Source organism: Carassius carassius, chromosome 18 (assembly GCF_963082965.1).
Source record: "Carassius carassius chromosome 18, fCarCar2.1, whole genome shotgun sequence".
NCBI classification, from domain to species: Eukaryota; Metazoa; Chordata; class Actinopteri; order Cypriniformes; family Cyprinidae; genus Carassius; species Carassius carassius.
In genome coordinates, this window is record NC_081772.1 from 18,837,765 (window position 1) to 18,855,627 (window position 17,863).

General features: G+C 35.7%; 1 protein-coding gene across 1 annotated transcript; it reads right to left on the minus strand.

Moving 5' to 3' along the window:
* Positions 1–59: 59 nt before the first annotated feature.
* On the minus strand, positions 60–16,844 carry opn7a (opsin 7, group member a). The gene is made up of 5 exons (XM_059497852.1): positions 16,760–16,844; positions 6,829–6,991; positions 6,198–6,325; positions 5,403–5,737; positions 60–713 (listed from the first exon to the last, which is right to left on the minus strand). Exons 1-5 carry the CDS (start codon positions 16,842–16,844, stop codon positions 60–62), a joined length of 1,365 nt encoding a protein of 454 aa, XP_059353835.1.
* Between the last annotated feature and the right edge of the window lie 1,019 nt (positions 16,845–17,863).

Below are 17,863 nucleotides of genomic sequence, written 5' to 3' on the forward strand. Positions count from 1 at the left end.
GAAAGGTGAATACATGCACCATATGTGTATAAACACACACCCATGCATAGGCTTAGGTGTTACAGTTTGGCATTTTTGGCAGTTTTGCCATGAGCAGACACTGTTTCCAAGGTGATCTCCAGACTGTCAATCTCAAAACATTTCTGCCCTCTCACGATCACCCGCACAGACTTTTTAGACTCAATTGATTGGCTCTTTGGTTTGTGTTCTTTTATCACTCTAGGTTTTCGTTTTGGCTCCAGCTCCAATTTGAGTTCGGTGCTGTCCTGCAGAGACAACTGCACAGTGTTCACGTTGACGGGACAGCGGCGTGGGTAGTGCTTAAACTGCTCAAATGGGTCATTGCAACTCTCACAAGGGCAACGAAACAGACCTACAGGCCCCCCCATTGATTCTGAGATGGATTGGCCTGGACGCCGCAGACTGAGGGCTAGTGATGGGCGGTAGCTCCAGCGGGGAAAACAATGGCACAGGCAGTGATGCATGCAAACCCCTCGCAGGGAGCGCATGTCCTTGCAGAGGAGGTGGCGGAAGTTGGGTTTGAGCAAGAGGTAGATGAGAGGGTTATAAAGGGTGGAGGACTTGGCAAAAACTGCAGGGATGGCAAATGCCAGGGGCGGGATGTCCTCAAAATGGCCAAATGCCGCCCACATAGACACTAATGCATATGGACTCCATGCAGTGAAGAATCCTATACACACCGCCACACTCAGCTGGAGAAAGACAAAGAAAGTGCACAAAAGAGATGTTATGCAGTACTTCATGAGAGCTATCATGGTTTATCAGTTCTAACATTACAGGAGTTTTTGGGCACATCTTGGCAGTTGTTCTAACACTACCAAAAACCCTAACTACTTAGTCATATTTTATTTAGATATATAAACCGTATATGTTACTATCCAAAGGTTTGGGTCAGCAAGACTTTTTTTATTGAGAGAAACCATACATTTTATTCAGCAAGAACACATTGAATTGATCATAAAAGACCGCACAGACATTTATCAAGCTATTGCATTAATACAACATTGTCTTACAATAGTGTACTCCATATATGCAGGGGCGGACTTAAACGATAAGTGAATTAAACGACCAATTACGGTCCCGAGTAATCATGGGGCCCCATCTTATACTGGCAAAACGTATTTGTCATTAAATTTAACATTAAATTTAACACATTTGTTTTAGTACACAAGATCTTAAATCAAACCAAATACACAAATCTACCAGTTTCAGAAATAACTAGTAGGAGAGAAATGGCCAGTGGGGGCCTTTTGGATTTTCACCTCATACTATATTTGCACCACACATTTGAGAAAGCAATACAATTGGTTAAAGGGTCATGAAACCCCAGAACACATTTATTTTTTGAGATGGGAACAGATAGATATGTACTAGCTGCACATCACTGAAAAGACTAAAAGCACTTTTAAATGTTTTCAATAAGTGGAAATTGGTTATTCTTGCATTTTTCCAAGCAATTTTGTGTTTCCGATTTAAAAAGCATAGTCGAAGCTACAGATTTGGGGCTCGGAGTGTGTGGATAGATATGCAGGGGCACATCTACATCAGCTTGCCCAGAGCTAATCTGTGCATTTATTCATGAGAAAGAGGTCATTCAATCAAATCACTGCACCGTAGTAGGTATAAATTATAACGGTTACAACATATTATTCATGAGAAAGTATTGTGAGAAAGTCTTCCCTTATTGTTGTCATTCAGAGACATGGTTCGGTCTCGAGTGTACTCGTTTCTTCAGTGCAAAAGTGTTGTTTGCATTTCCTTGCGACCCAACGCGAGCTGAACTTTGGGTGCAGGCTGTTGGTTTGCCGTGTTCTACCAACACAACTGTTACTCTACCAGCAAACATTTTGCACTGGAGAACTTTGTAAACTGGGGACTAGTGGAAGCCGGATTGCCGATTGTCTTTTTTTTTTTTAAGAAAGAAGCTGCAGATTTGGTTAGTGTTTGCTTAAATATTCTTAATTTTTTAAGTAGGCTATTCAGATGATTATGCTAAATTTTATCAGAGCAGACATAGTCAGTGTTAACAAGTTACTAAGTAGTTCTCATTGATCTGCTCTATTGTTATGGTATTGTAAAAATGCATGTGTTAAAAATTTTTTTTTTTACGGTTTTAAAACAGTTGCATCAGGTGTCATGAGGTGGGCTGCCAGACAGAAGCATTCACAAAAGATGCGTCATGCCAAACAGATGTTGATTCGCCAATGAAGCATGTATTCACACAGCACACATAGAAGCCAGAGCGAAGAAGCAAGAGTAAGAATTGATTTTTCTTCTTTTTATTCTACCTCTAGTCATAATTTTGAAGTGAATTGATATATATATATAAATTAGGCACTAGTTAAACAACCAAAAATATTAATTTTCTGATGATTAATTATTCAGGGCACTGTGCCAAATACGGGACCTGCACAGTGATGGACCTAAAAACAAACTGGATAATGGACATTCAGCTTATTCAGGTATTTCTTTTTCGTTTATGAATGAAAATTCATGTATTGTATCTTTTATTTTTTTTTGTATAGAGCAATGAGGTCGGTAACAGCCAATGCATGGAAAAGGAGGGGTTGCAATGATGCCTGAGACAGCTGGAGCAGAGAGCGCTCCATGTTCAGAAGACTGTCACGGATAGGCTTCCTGCTGTCATGAAGTTCCTCAAGGACAGCAGACTGGGTGTTGTGCACAAGTTCAATGTATGGCACATTGGAAAAGGTTTGCTTTGTAATAGAACTTATGTTCCCGATATACAGGGTAGAAACTGTACTTAAAGGTTTTTTTATGTATCTGCTATAGCTGTCAATCATACTGTTATGTTTGTTCTATGGATTGTGTAGGTGTTGCTAAAAAAAATATTTCCTTGCAAAGCTGAAGAGTTGCAGAGAAGTTGGTGCTTGGAAAAAGAGCATTGTAAACCACCTGGTGTGGCGAAAGTTCATATACAGACAGTGAAATTGTAGCCAAATGGAAATCCGTTGCCAACCACATGCAGAACATACATGAGCATGACGGGGAATTTACAAAATGCCTCCATCAACCACTTGTGGGAGTTTAAGAAAGTGGCTCAAACCATGTAATGACAACCATATAAACATATTGATATATTATCCATTTTTATATGTTTAGCATTGTGCCTTTTTAATGATAACGTGATGCAATTACATTTATATTCTGCTATTGCATTTATTACCTTGATTTATCGTTAGCAAAGCATTCATATGTATTGACAGTCTTATTATCTCATTACAGCTGCAGTCGTGTAATCCTGGATCTAAAACTGCTTAGGGATCTTGAGAATCAAAGTGATTACCAGACTTCACGAGTCTTTTCACCGTTTGGTCATCCGGTTTGCGCCAAAGATTGTGGCATTCTCCTATGTGGGAATGTTGTGCAGGTATGTTCTCATCTGCAATTATTGCCTTGAACAAATTTCTCAAATGACACTGAACATTGCTAAAGTAGGAGGTGATTTACAGTATGTAACCGTATCTTTTTTCATCTTAGATCACACCTGGCAGCCATGCACTACAATGAAAACAGTGCAAGAACACAAGCCACTATACTCCTTGACAGCTTAGATGACACATACAGTATCCTCGCTACAAAAAGGGTGAATGAACAGTGATGCGCTAAAAAGAATGAGGATGGACTATGAGGCAATTTTATATGGCATTTTGTCATTTTTAAAACTTTTTCAATGTATGCCTCAGGGTATGTAGATTGGCAGATGGAGCTACTAGGCTGTGTTGCAGAAGCCCCAGCAGTTCCAAGGCAGGCTCAAGCAATTGCAGGTTCCAGAACACCTGTGCAAACAGTTTACCAGACTCGTAAATGTTTAATGCAAAGAAAACATCACCTTTTTGTTTTGGGGTTTGATGTTTCGACAGTAGATAAATACTTTAGAAAAACTTACTTATTATTACCAGTACATGTCTGTTTTTCTGTTTAATTTAGCAGACGTGTCCTCTGCTTTAGAGACTTTAGTCTCTAAAGAGAAAGTGCCATTCTCACCTCAAACATTTGCAAAATACGGAATCATCTTTGCTGTTCTCACATTTTGTTATGCGGTTAGAACGCTAATGTGTACTAATGTTTGTTTTTGAGTCAACTCAACTAATATGGTAATGACTTACGTATGTCTGATAGGCTACTAATCACCCTTTTCAACATTGCACTACTACATTTACATTTGCATGATACACACAACGTACCTTAATGAGCCTTCATTAAGTTTGTTTTAAATGTAGCATAGTTGCATAAAGATGTCTTTGTTTTTGACACAAGACATCTTATTGACTATATTTTAGATTTATATTTTTTGAAAAGTGTTCCCATTCATAAATATAATAAATGACATCGAAAGCCTTTAGGCCAGTAATTGGACAAATTATTACAGTTCGTAAAATATTTATTTATTTTCTAAACTTGTAACAAGATAACGTAATTACAGACCAAATAGTCACACAGTTTTAAAAACAGTCAAAATGTTTTATATTACTATAAATATAAATTTTTATATATATTTTTTTATATAATATTTTTTTTATATTAAATAAATAAATTAGATATTTGAAAGCTTAAATTAGATATAATTTGAAACCATTTTGAGATCAGACACTGTGTTACCATGGAAATGGTATTTTAAATCATTTTTGTGGGATCCTCCCCCTGGTGGATGGAGTCAATAGTCATATTACAAAATGTATTACAATAAAAAAAAAAAATTATAATGTTGACAAAACATATCGTTGAAAAGGTCAGAGTCTCAAGATTCTATATTTGGTGGTTATTTTGTGTTAGAAGTAATATTGTGGCAGAAATGTATACATTTTTCAACAGGAAAATGCATGTAAAGATTTTTGTGGAGTTTGAATGTCACTCGGTGGCTATTTTCAATATAGCACCTACACAAATAAATTTTTGTAATATCAACTTCAAATTCAGAAAATAACTTAGTTAGACATACAGTGTTGAACTTATAGCAATTTTAGTTGCCAAAATATTTTGTAAAATATTTATTTTTTATATAAAATATAAAAAAATACTACAGTACATTTTCTTTCGGATAAACTTCCAAAAAAAAAAAAAAAAACCTAAACTTTTTTTTTTGTAAATGCTTTCACTTCAGCAATAATCTGCTGATTGTTTGCTTTAAAAACAGACCAACCATAGATCTGTATTCCAAGGCATTCATGAATTACAACCAGTTTAGATAATGCATTTTCATGTTCAAAAAGGAGGGTTAAAATTATATATATTATATATGTGGTTTAATTGTTCTCGTCAACGAAAATGTTATTTTCATTGCCGTTTTGATATTGACTACATTTGTGTTGGATGTGTTTGTCAAAACACAGAAAATTATAATAATAATAACACTGCACCTTCACAATGATGGCCTGGATGTTTCCCATGCGCGTCTGCACTGAGATGTGTTTCTCCACCGCTCTGCGGGACTCTCGGACCGTGAGCAGTATGCGTGTGTATGAGACGATGATGATGCCACACGGCAGCAGGTAACAGGCAATGAAGAGCACAGAGGTGTAGGAGCGAGCAACTGAGTCGTGATTGGACCAGGCCCAGTCAATACAGCAAGCTGTGCCATAGGGTTCAGGAGCGTACTGCCCCCAGTGGGTGAGGGGGGAGCATGCGAACACGAGTGCGTAGGCCCACGCGCATGCTATTAACACACGACCGCGCTCATAAGTGAACCTATTACCTACAGGTACACACATATACATTTTAAAGATCTTTTAAACACTAATTCATACAGCAACACAACAAGTAATCTTTATGAGTGAGTCATTGAATTATTCTCTCAACCCAACTGGTCAGTGTTATAATACAAAATAATATGTATAAAATAAAAATCTAATTTTATTTAAAGATAAGTGACTTTTATTGAGTGAGTCATTGAATCATTCATTCTATCAATTTGTCAAATCACTAATTCATGCAGGAGCAACACAAGTGACTGAGTGAGTCGTTGAATTATTCTCTCAACTTAACCAAAAAAAATTCATTCAGGAATGAAACATCTCTATTATATATATATATATATATATATATATATATATTAGACAAATATTATGTAAATAAGTAAATTCTAAATGAAAGTATTTTCACTTGTGAACTTTCAGATTTTATTTATCATAATAATAAAGTATAATGCAGGGTACCGTGAAGTGGATAGCAGACTTTGAGGCAGCAAACAGTGCTCAGTATAGTGAGAGTGGTCAGAGAGCAGATCCCGAACAAAACACCACAGAATGCATAAATCACACATACTGTCCTTCCATAAAGCCATCTGCAAACAGAAACAGCACAAAAACATGTTTTTTTTTGTTTTGTTTTTTTTTTGTTTCTGAACTGGTAGATCAAGATGTTAGCAACTACAAAGTCAAGGGTTTCATTCCTAGGAAACATTTAGTTAGTGCCAAAATGTCATAGAGTTTGATTAGATAAACATCCCCAGATGTCTACAACAAAATATATGTGTATCAAGCTTATTTATTTTGAAATGCACAATTACATAATTAGTTGCATTTTTTTCAGCTGTCTTGAAAGATCATGATGAGCATGAAACATGATGAGCTGAAGGGAAGTGACAGCTAAGTATGGTATGTGTGTGTAGGATACAGTATAGAGAGATAGAAAGAGAAAGAAAGGGAAGACAAGAAAAAAGGTCCTGCTGTTGCAGTTTCACTACAGTACTGCTTGCATGCTGGTTTAATAACTGCCCTCAGTCTCCCCTGTTTTTTTATTTTTATTTTTTCCTTTTCTTTTCAAGCTTTTATTTCTTTGTGGTACCTGTGTGCGAGGCTTGAGGTGACTGCGAGGGGGTAGAGGCTGAAGGTCATGCCCAGGTCACTGATGGCCAGGTTAACAATGAAGAATTCGGCTGGTTTTAAGAGGTGCTTCTTCTTGTAGGACACATACAGCAGCATACTGTTTCCACAGAGCGAACAAACACCTGCAAGTCCAAAAATGTAAGATGAATTTGGGATATATGATGTTGCACAAGATCGTTTCTGAAAGTTAATTTTTCATCCACCAACACACTGGAACTTAACCACACTCTCAATAATAAACTCTTGATACAAGTAGAAAAGATATTTGGCAGTGCAGTCTGTAGTCCCAAAACCCGGAAGAGAATTAGAATTTTGTAGTGACAGGATCGCTTAGGAGTTTTTAGAAAGGCAGTTTTTGATTTATTAGTAAAATAACATTAGACTTTCAAGCTTGATCTACTACATAAATTACACATACTTCAAACATGAGTTTTGAAACAGCTGAAACAATACTTTGACTTTATGCTTGTCAAGTCTCTTGGACTCAAATCAAGTAATTTTCTGACAGAACCGACTTTAGCCCAGATGTTCTTTTTGCCAGATATTGCATGCAAGCCGGAGTGTGGACTGTGGAGAATCAAAGCAATGGAGTATATGAGTATATGTAGTCACCTGACTATCGCTTTCTCAGAGAGAGCGTTAACAGCAGTATTGGTAACGTTTTATAATAATTTACATGGATGATTAATTAACAAACATTACATAAACAGCTCATTAGTTAATATGTATTCAAATAGCTAAAATTTTCTTATTATAAGGGAACAGAGTTAAATCTGTTTACATGACATTGTTTTGATAAATGAACAAATATATTCTCAAAAAAAAAATGATATGTTTTCTCCTGTTGATGTATGATTCAGGGTTTAATTGTTTAATTGTTTAATGATATATAGTAGTATACTAATACAAGTGTTGAGGCAATAAAAACATGTTTAGATTGGGTACTGCAAAGACATGAACAGATAATGAATAAGTTATTTGCTAAGATGTGTAAATAAGTCTTCATAACAAAGACTAAATACGTGACATTTACAGACTGATTATGAGTTATTGAACATTAATTGTTTGTGAAGTGCTTAAAATAACTAATTAAGCTATTCTTCCACAACATTTGTAAATGTAATAAGGAGCATTAGGTTATATATATATATATATATATATATATATATATATATATATATATATATATATATATATATATATATATGAACTGAAGTTTAATGACATTTGTTAGCAAAAGTGACATTTGTTAACAAATAAGCATTTAATCATTGTATGATTTCTGCGCTGTAATATTTCAAATCAAAGCTAAATACAAGTAGAAACAGCACATCCTTGTGGCGCGGTTTTTACATACACATACGCAGCACGTTGATATGGAGAGACACAGAGGAGACCGTTGACAAAGGAATTATTGAAAAAGTCTTTATTTTTGTTTTCTTCGCTTACAAAAAGTGTTCCCATCACGTCATATAACCCAGATTTCTTGTCTGATGGCAGATGAAGTATTCTGACGACGACTTTTTCTGGACCTTGATACTGTTATTTACTTGGCAGTCTATAGGACAGTCTCAAGCCTCCAGGTTTCTGTCCAAAATATCTTAAATTGAGTTCTGAGGACGAACTGAGCTTTTACAGGTTTGGAATGACATGGGGGTAAGTGATTAATGACAAATTTTTATTTTGGGGTGGAGTAACCCTTTAAGGAATGCATTCTATGCATTAATCTATGCTCCTGCCTTCGTTCTCAAATTAATATAAGAACACTTCCATTTATTCCAATTAATGAATCTGCACATTAGTTCAGGTTGAGGTGAAAGAGTTAACTACACTCTTTGAATTACGGCTTAACTTAAAATTATTTCTTCAAATAAAATGGCAAATTAAAATGCAATACCACTCTTCATTGCAGCATGTAAGAATATTAAGTATTCAGTTGTTGGTCTTTTTAAAATCAATTTATGATTTTCTTTTTTTTTTTCTTTTTTTTTTGGAAAATCATGCAGTTCACATATCTCTAAATCATTCTGTTTTGTAAAACTGAGCGAGCTAGGGTAAACAAGAGGACAGTGCTTAGTAAAAAGCCAATTATAAAATTCTTGGAAATGCTGTTGTGTATGACAGCTTTGTGGCCAGAAACAGGCCATTAGAAATAGCTTAAAGGGTTAGTTCATCCAAAAATGAAAATTATGTCATTAATGACTCACCCTTTCCCTTTCTAATAACTTCATTAATAACTGCATTAGAATGCTATCAACTGCTCAAGCCTCCATTACCAGCTTTAAAACAACATTTTTGTACTAGCAAAAGAGGCATTGAATGAGATGCGGAAGAAATAGTAAGACATTTTTTTTTTTTTATGACTCACCCTCATGTCGTTCCAAACCTGTGAGACCTCCGCTCATCTTCGGAACACAGTTTAAGATATTTTAGATTTAGTCCGAGAGCTCTCAGTCCCTCCATTGAAAATGTGTGTACGGTATACTGTCCATGTCCAGAAAGGTAAGAAAAACATAATCAAAGTAGTCCATGTGACATCAGAGGGTCCGTTAGAATTTGTTGAAGCATCGAAATTACATTTTGGTCCAAAAATATCAAAAACTACGACTTTAATGTAAGATTAGACTTTTTTATGTAACAATATTTGGATTGATATTATTTATTTTTTATTAGTGTAAAAAAAAAATCTGTAAATATAACTGTAAAAAATGGCAGCTGTAGTTGCCGGAATTTTACTGTAAAAAATAAGGTAGCAACATTTATAGGTTTTACTGATTTAACTAAAGCCTATTTCACACTGCGATTCCGGAAAATACACGGGTAATGTGTGCCGGCAATTGTTCCCAGGTCACTAGATTTTGCTCCTTTCAAACTGCCAGTGATTACCCTGAATATGTGCGTGCATTCACACACAACCCGTAAAGGTCCCACAATGACACGTGACATCAGGGTGTTACGTGTAATGTACGAGTCGAAAACGCTAGGCACGTAAACTTTCACTTAAGCTGGCGAACGATCTCAGCTTCAGCGCGGAAAGTGAGGAACTACCTGATCTCTGCTTCATTACAGTTTGCACATATTTTTATTCATTGCGAACATTGATCTGCCTTCAAAACACCTGACAAAAGAGTCGCGCGATAACGTGCGTCATCACTACGACACGGCATTAGATCTGGCTTTTGTTCACACAGCGCTCATTCTGGGACTAAACCCAGCAATGTTACTAGGTCCCCGACCCAGGATCACTCCCGGAATCAATCCCGGGACATGTTTGCTTTCACACAGAAGGGCAACCCTGCAATGTTCCGGCAATTTTCCGGGTCCAACGTGCAGTGTGAAACGGGCTTTACATTTACAGTTAAATACCGTAATTTAAGTGATATAATGTTAATATACTGTATCAACCTATCAAAGTATTGAAATCTGTTTTGTACATTTGTAATACATTTGTAATAACATGGTCCCTGCTACATCACTTACCCCTCCACATGTCATCTTTCGACGTAACCTACACACACTTTCACCCTCCCGGCTATCTGCAATGGTTTCATCTTCACTTCCTTCCCCTAAACTGTTTGCATCTTTGGATGCTAACAGTGCTACTGATACTTTCTGCTCCACTCTTACATCTTGTTTAGACACTGTTTGTCCCTTATCTTCCAGGCCAGCCCGTAACACCCCTTCTGCCCCTTGGTTATCTGATGTTCTACGCGAACACCGTTCTAAGCTTAGAGCTGCTGAAAGGGTGTGGCGCAAATCCAAAAATACTACTGACCTTAATGTGAATCAGTCACTCCTATCTTCCTTCTCTGCTAATGTCTCCACTGCTAAAATGACATACTACCATAACAAAATTAACAATTCGTCTAACTCTCGCATGCTTTTTAAAACATTTTCCTCACTTCTTTGTCCTCCTCCTCCACCTCCTGCTTAATCTCTAATAGCTGACGACTTTAAAATCAAAAAAAAATTAGTGCACAATTTTCCACACCACAATCAGTCAAGCTCATATCACCAGCAAACATACACTCATTTACATCCTTATCTTCACTCTCTGCGGCAGAAGTCTCAAAACTCATCCTTTCTAATCACCCTACCTATTCCATCTCATCTCCTTCAAGCCATTCATCAACACATCCCTCCACACTGTTGTTTCTCCGTCATCATTTAGACAGGCACGTATAACTTCACTACTTAAGAAACCCAACCTCAACCCATCTCTTTTAGAGAACTACAGAACAGTTTCCCTTCTTCCTTTCATTGCAAAAACACTTGAACGAGCTGTGTTCAACCAAGTCTCTACATTTCTCACAAACAACAACCTCTTTGACAGCAACCAATCTGGCTTCAGAAGTGGGCATTCAACTGAGACGGCCTTGCTCTCAGTTGTTGAAGCTCTAAGACTGGCAAGAGCAGAATCCAAATCTTCAGTACTTATCCTGCTTGATCTGTCCGCTGCTTTTGACACGGTTAACCACCAGATCCTCCTATCAACCCTACTGGCAAAAGGCATCTCAGGAACCACACCTCAATGGTTTAAGTCTTACCTATCAGATAGGTCCTTGAAAGTATCTTGGAGAGGTGAGGTTTCCGAGTCACAACATCTAACTACTGGGGTGCCTCAGGGCTCAGTTCTTGGACCACTTCTCTTCTCTGTCTACATGGCATCATTAGGTTCTGTCATTCAGAAACATGGCTTTTCATACCACTGCTATGCTGATGACACTCAACTCTACCTCTCATTCCATCCTGATGATCCGACGGTTGCTATTCGCATCTCAGCTTGTCTAAAAGACATTTCTTCCTGGATGATGGACCATCACATTCAACTCAACCTTGCCAAGACAGAACTGCTTGTGATTCCAGCAAACCCATCATTTCATCACAATTTCACCATCAAGTCAGGCACATCAACCATAACTCCTTCAAAAACAGCTAGAAGCCGTGGAGTTATGCTTGATGATCAGATGACTTTCTCAGACCACATTGCTAAAACTGTCAGATCCTGCAGATTTGCTTTATTCAACATCAAGAAGATCAGGCCCTTTCTTTCAAAACATGCTGCACAACTCCTTGTTCAAGCTCTTGTTCTGTCCAGGCTGGACTATTGCAATGCCCTCTTGGCAGGTATTCCAGCCAATTCTATCAAACCTTTACAATTAATTCAGAACGCGGCAGCAAGATTAATTTTTAATGAGCCAAAAAGAATACATGTCACACCTCTGTTTATCAATTTGCACTGGTTTCCAATAGCTGCTCGCATAAAATTCAAGGCATTAATGTTTGCCAACAAAACTACCACTGGCTCTACACCCATTTACCTAAATTTGTTACTTCAGACTTATGTGCCCTCTAGAAGCTTGCGTTCTGCAAGTGAACGTCGCTTGATTGTGCCATCACGAAGAAGCACAAAGTCACTTTTACGGACTTTTAAATTAAATGTTCCCTCCTGGTGGAATGACCTCCCCAATTCAATCCGAGCAGCTGAGTCCTTAGCCATCTTCAAGAATCGGCTTAAAACACATCTCTTCCATCTTTATTTGACCCTCTAACTTTAACACTCACTATTCTAATTCTATTCTTTAAAAAAATCTAACTACCTTTCTTTTTGTATTCTATTTTCTTTTCATTTATTATGCAATTGTATGTGTGTGTGTGTGTGTGTGTGTGTGTGTGTGTATGTGAAAAGATCTCTAACACTAGTTTGCTCTATTCTTTTTTTATTCTATCTGTTTTCTTTTTTCTTTTTCTTTTTTCTTTTTTATTGTATTATTTAAAATCCCATGCTACGTGTACTGTGTTACCTAACTGAGACTTGTTATAGCACTTATATATCATTGCTCTTTTTGTTGTTTTTGATTGCTTCCACTGTCTTCATCTGTAAGTCGCTTTGGATAAAAGCGTCTGCTAAATGAATAAATGTAACTGTAATGTAAATGTAATACACTGATAACCACTAAATGCAAGTGGTGATGAGAAAGTCACGTGATGAACCAAAGCCCATCACAAGTAGCTTTTAAATAATAACATATAGAAAGTGCATAGTGTCATTCACATAAACATAAACACCATTATGGTAACACAAAACTAATTTGAAATATAAAGAAGGGAATTCTGGGAATGTCAATTTACGGTTATTCACAAAATAATAAATTATACGTTCTTTTTCACTTCCAAAAGTGGTATACTACCGTAGAATGACATGTAATACAGTTTTTCACTGTATATAGTTGGGAAATTAACCGTTAACCATTTAACAGATTTTTACTGTAGCATTTTTACAATCTTTTACTGTTAAATTTAGTCATTTCTTTGGTCTATGGCAAAATCTTGATCCAGATTGTATAACAACAAACAGTCTCAGCTGGTCAGATTGACATAAATGAAATTTTTACAACAATCACCCTTTAGATTATGAACCTTATATACTGTCAGAAAATCTCATCCGATTTACACAAATAGTGCCTAAAATTCAGATGCGCTCTGAGGCCTTCTGTTAAGGAACAGCACACACAAATGAAGGCTGAGATCTTGGTTTAATACCTTATGTGATAAACATAAGCCGTATTGTATGTAACACTGAGTTATGTCATCAATAAAAATATACCATGACAAATTTCTTATGAAAGGCATCATGTAAATAATCCTGGCAGGGTGGTCCTCTCAAGGTGCATTTCAGACTGACTGACACTTGGTAGTGTATTTTACATTTTTTACTTAATTATCTTTTTATTTATCAGATCCATTACAATTTACTTTTGGCCCTCAGCTCTCAATCAAAGTTTAATAATTTTTTTTATGAAAAATTTAAAATTGGGCACCTCTGATCTAAAGCTTCCACCGATTAATTTTTCTCACATTATTCTACTACTGCATTCACACAAACTTTCAAAAGTGCAAGAAAATGCTGAGAGATGTATTATTGCAGATCTAGTAAAGAAAAATGTTAAATTATCAATCACACCCTCTTTATTTTAAACTTTTTTTTAATCCCATCACAGTAACTTGTTTAATTACTATAATGCAAAAAAAAAAAAAACAACATTTTGTTTAAACATTTTATCCCAGAAATTACGGTGGTCGAGACAGCTCAACATGCTGCAACTTAAGAAAACACATGCAAATTGAAAAAACATCAACAAGTGAAGAAAACATCTTCATCAGTTTGACAACACACGTGTTGCAAATCATCACAACACATGCATATAGCAAAACGCTCTACAAATCCTCACAAGACATGCATATAACGAAACGCGCTGAAAATCATCACAACACATGCATACAACGAAACGCACTGCAAATACTTCACAACACATATAAATTAAGAAACGCTGCAAATACTTCACAACACATATAAATTAAGAAACGCTGCAAATACTTCACAACACATATAAATTAAGAAACGCTGCAAATACTTCACAACACATATAAATTAAGAAACGCTGCAAATACTTCACAACACATATAAATTAAGAAACGCTGCAAATCCTCACAGCACATACACATTAATAAACAATTAATGAAGCATTGCAAATTTATTTTCATTAACCTTGAAATTATATTTAGTTGAGAATATTAAATTTAGCCATCTTAAGTAATGTTTTACATTTAATCATGTAATTATTCAGCTTATTTAGGCTAATAATATCCAAAAGATAAAGGAATCATGGTGTTTTTTAAAAAAAGAAAAAAAAAACTCACCTTTCAGTTCACCAACAACTCCACTGACCAGTAGCCACTGCACGATAAACAAATCCAAGTCGGGTCCGACACTTTGTGAGGATTTGCAGCGTTTCTTTATATGTATGTGTTGTGAAGGATTTGCAGCGTGTTTCGTTATATGCATGTGTTGTGATGATTTGCAACACTTGTGTTGTCAAACTGATGAAGATGTTTTCTTCCTTTGCTGATGTTTTTTCAATTTGCATGTGTTTTCTTAAGTTGCAGCGTGTTGAGCTGTCTCGGCCACCGTAAGAAATGCATTGGACAAGAGGAAAGGTACAGAGGCAATGTGAGTGAATAAAACAGAGCGAGATGGAAGAGAAAGAATAAAGAAGGACAGTGCTCTGTATGTCCTATTGAAAAAGCCAATTAGCATTTGGCATGCAAGTGTTCTGACACTCATTCCACTTCCATTGTTTCTGCACCCAACACATCAGTATTTATGATGCTGAAATTGAACACTTTCATCAACAACATGTCTAATTATTTTATTCATGCTGCATGAGCTATGCAAGGAACCATAATCATAAATAACAAAAGAAGAAAAAAAAATAGACCAAGGAGGACTGTAGTGATCCACAGAAGTGCTTTCACATAAATAATCAATGAACACTGCAGAGATCCACAGTGCATTTCAAATGAAACATTATAACACTTCAGTGTTTTCTATCAAAACAAACTTGAGGACAGCACATGAAAACCAATATGAATGTGGAAAATGCCTGCTTGTGTTCAAGCTTTGTGTGCAGGCCATCAAAGAGAAAGAATGTTTGCAGAGATCTTTGTTAGAAGAAGAATGAATGTCACAGAACTTATGATACACACACACACATAGCCAACACAAAGTATGCAGCATACGTATGCACAAACAAAAACCACACGTATCAAAACTGCAATACATTTGATGCAGGGAAGCAACTTTAAGTTTGTTTTTCAAACTGCCATATATCTACATTTACAGTCAGTTCACTCTCTGTTTATGAAAAATGTCATTAAAAGAGACTTTGTATGCATTTCTTAGTGATCCGGCAGCAGAAAATGGTCTATTATGTGTGTGCAGTGTGTATCTATTGTGCATGTATGCAGCCTTATAAGTTCAAAAACATAATATATATATATATATATATATATATATATATATATATATATATATATATATATATATATATATATATATATATATTATTCCAAACTTTTGACTGGAGGTGTGAACATTATAAAAAACACATTTTTGCTTAGTTTAAAAAATTTATCCTATTATCCTTAGGAGTTATTTTTAGTAACATTATTAGAATATTTGAGTTCCTGTACATATAAACACGTGAAGGTGCATCATGGCTGTAACCTCAGTACATTTTTTAATATTAAAGAAAAGTAGAATTTGAAGCACATATGTGATAAAAAAAAAAAGGAAATCAGCAGTAGAGCACTTCTGCTTGAGTGACTGAACGTATACCGTAATTCAGTTTAGACAGTTAGCTAGATGAAATGTTCATTGTGCATTTATTTGTGAGGGTCATGGGTGCAGCCCCACACAACTGCATCATCAGCACTTAAACTAATCAAAAAGATGCATGTAAACAGCAACTGAATTACTGCTGGCAGCACACTGCATTTGGTAAGACGTAAACATTCAGTGTTACAGATATCAGAGATTCAGTTTTAACAAACAGTATGGTTGATGAAGGCTAGACTATTTAATAGATTTTATGAAGGACTTCATTAAGAAAACAATTGCTAAATAAATGGTTAAATTAATCTATTAATTGTAAAAAGACATATATGTATTGCATATCTTTGTATATGTGCCATTTACTCAGTACTATTTGTATGTTGCCTTGTCACAAATTACCCTGCATTCACAAGTGCAATCAGATTACACAAAGAGCCCCAACTCCACAGGATTGTTTGTGCCATTACGTGATTTGCAAAATTCCTTTAGTGGAAACAGCATATTTCCTTCTTACTGAATTCCCCCAACAAACTCCCAGTCACAAACCTAATCTGTATCACCTGCATGTGTTTAACAAACATACCCCTTACTTTCAGTGCTAGATGTCTATGTGGATTAAATAGAAGCAAATGGAAAACCTGTAACTCTGTTATGGATCATAGAACATACTGATGAGAATGCAGATGAAAGATTAAATGAATTCTCTCACTCTTACCAAAAAGGGAGTAAAATATGCCCACTGTGATGTCAGCCGACACTGGGATGTTAGACTGGAAGGTGCTGTTGTCCAGTCCTTGCATCTGCAACACACAAACAGAGAGCGAGAGAGAGATAGAGAGGGAGAGAGAGAGAGAGAGAGAGAGAGAGAGTTGTATTGATTGTGACACCAAGGAAAATCTAAAATAAATAAATTTAAAAAAAAAGCTGCCACCTCCCTAAACTGTCAAATATAAATAAGGACACTGAGCTGTTTTGTAAATTATTGCAAGCAAATATACATATACGTGATGAAGGCATAGCTAGCTAGTAAACTGTAGGCGGTATATTACCACTATTTTCTTAGATAATACACTGTAGTTAAGTACACTGTAAGTGCACATAGTGTTAAAAAAGTGTAATAGATATGTCTGTTTCAGAAGACATATTATGGGTTTATAATGAATTGACATAATATTCTTTGATAACATTTTGATGTATCTGGGAATGAGTCATGAAACGGTGCTATTTGTGTCACCATATCTTACTACTGATATAATTCACAGGATACTGATTCTAACTGTTTGATGGATTTAACTGGGTGCAAAAAAGCAAAAAAAAAAAAAAAAATAATAATAATAAAAATGAATAAAGGTTTTAATTTATAATTAGGTTTATTTTTAAATGTCTACCAATTTGAATATATTTGTTCATTATAATAGTATACAAAAAATAAATACAAATAATGCTAACCTTTTAAATATTGCTTTTATTGAAATAATATATAAAGGATTCAGTTTCTAAATAAATGCTTTATGCATTTCTAAGATCTTCTGTTGAAATAAACAGACCCAAGCTTAATCAGAGTATACAATATTTGTATCTAATATATCAATTGATGTTATTGATGCTCCTACTGTTTCATCATTTGAATGTCTGGTTTTTAAAGTCAATAGTGCTTCACCTGTTCTTGTGCTGCTAATTTATCGTCCACCAAAACCTAATCCTTTATTTTTTTCTGAGTTTACTGAGTTGCTGACACTTCTTAGTCCACTCTGTCCGTCTATGGTCTTGACTGGCGATGTCAATTTCCATATTAATAATCCAAACTGTGTCAAAACTG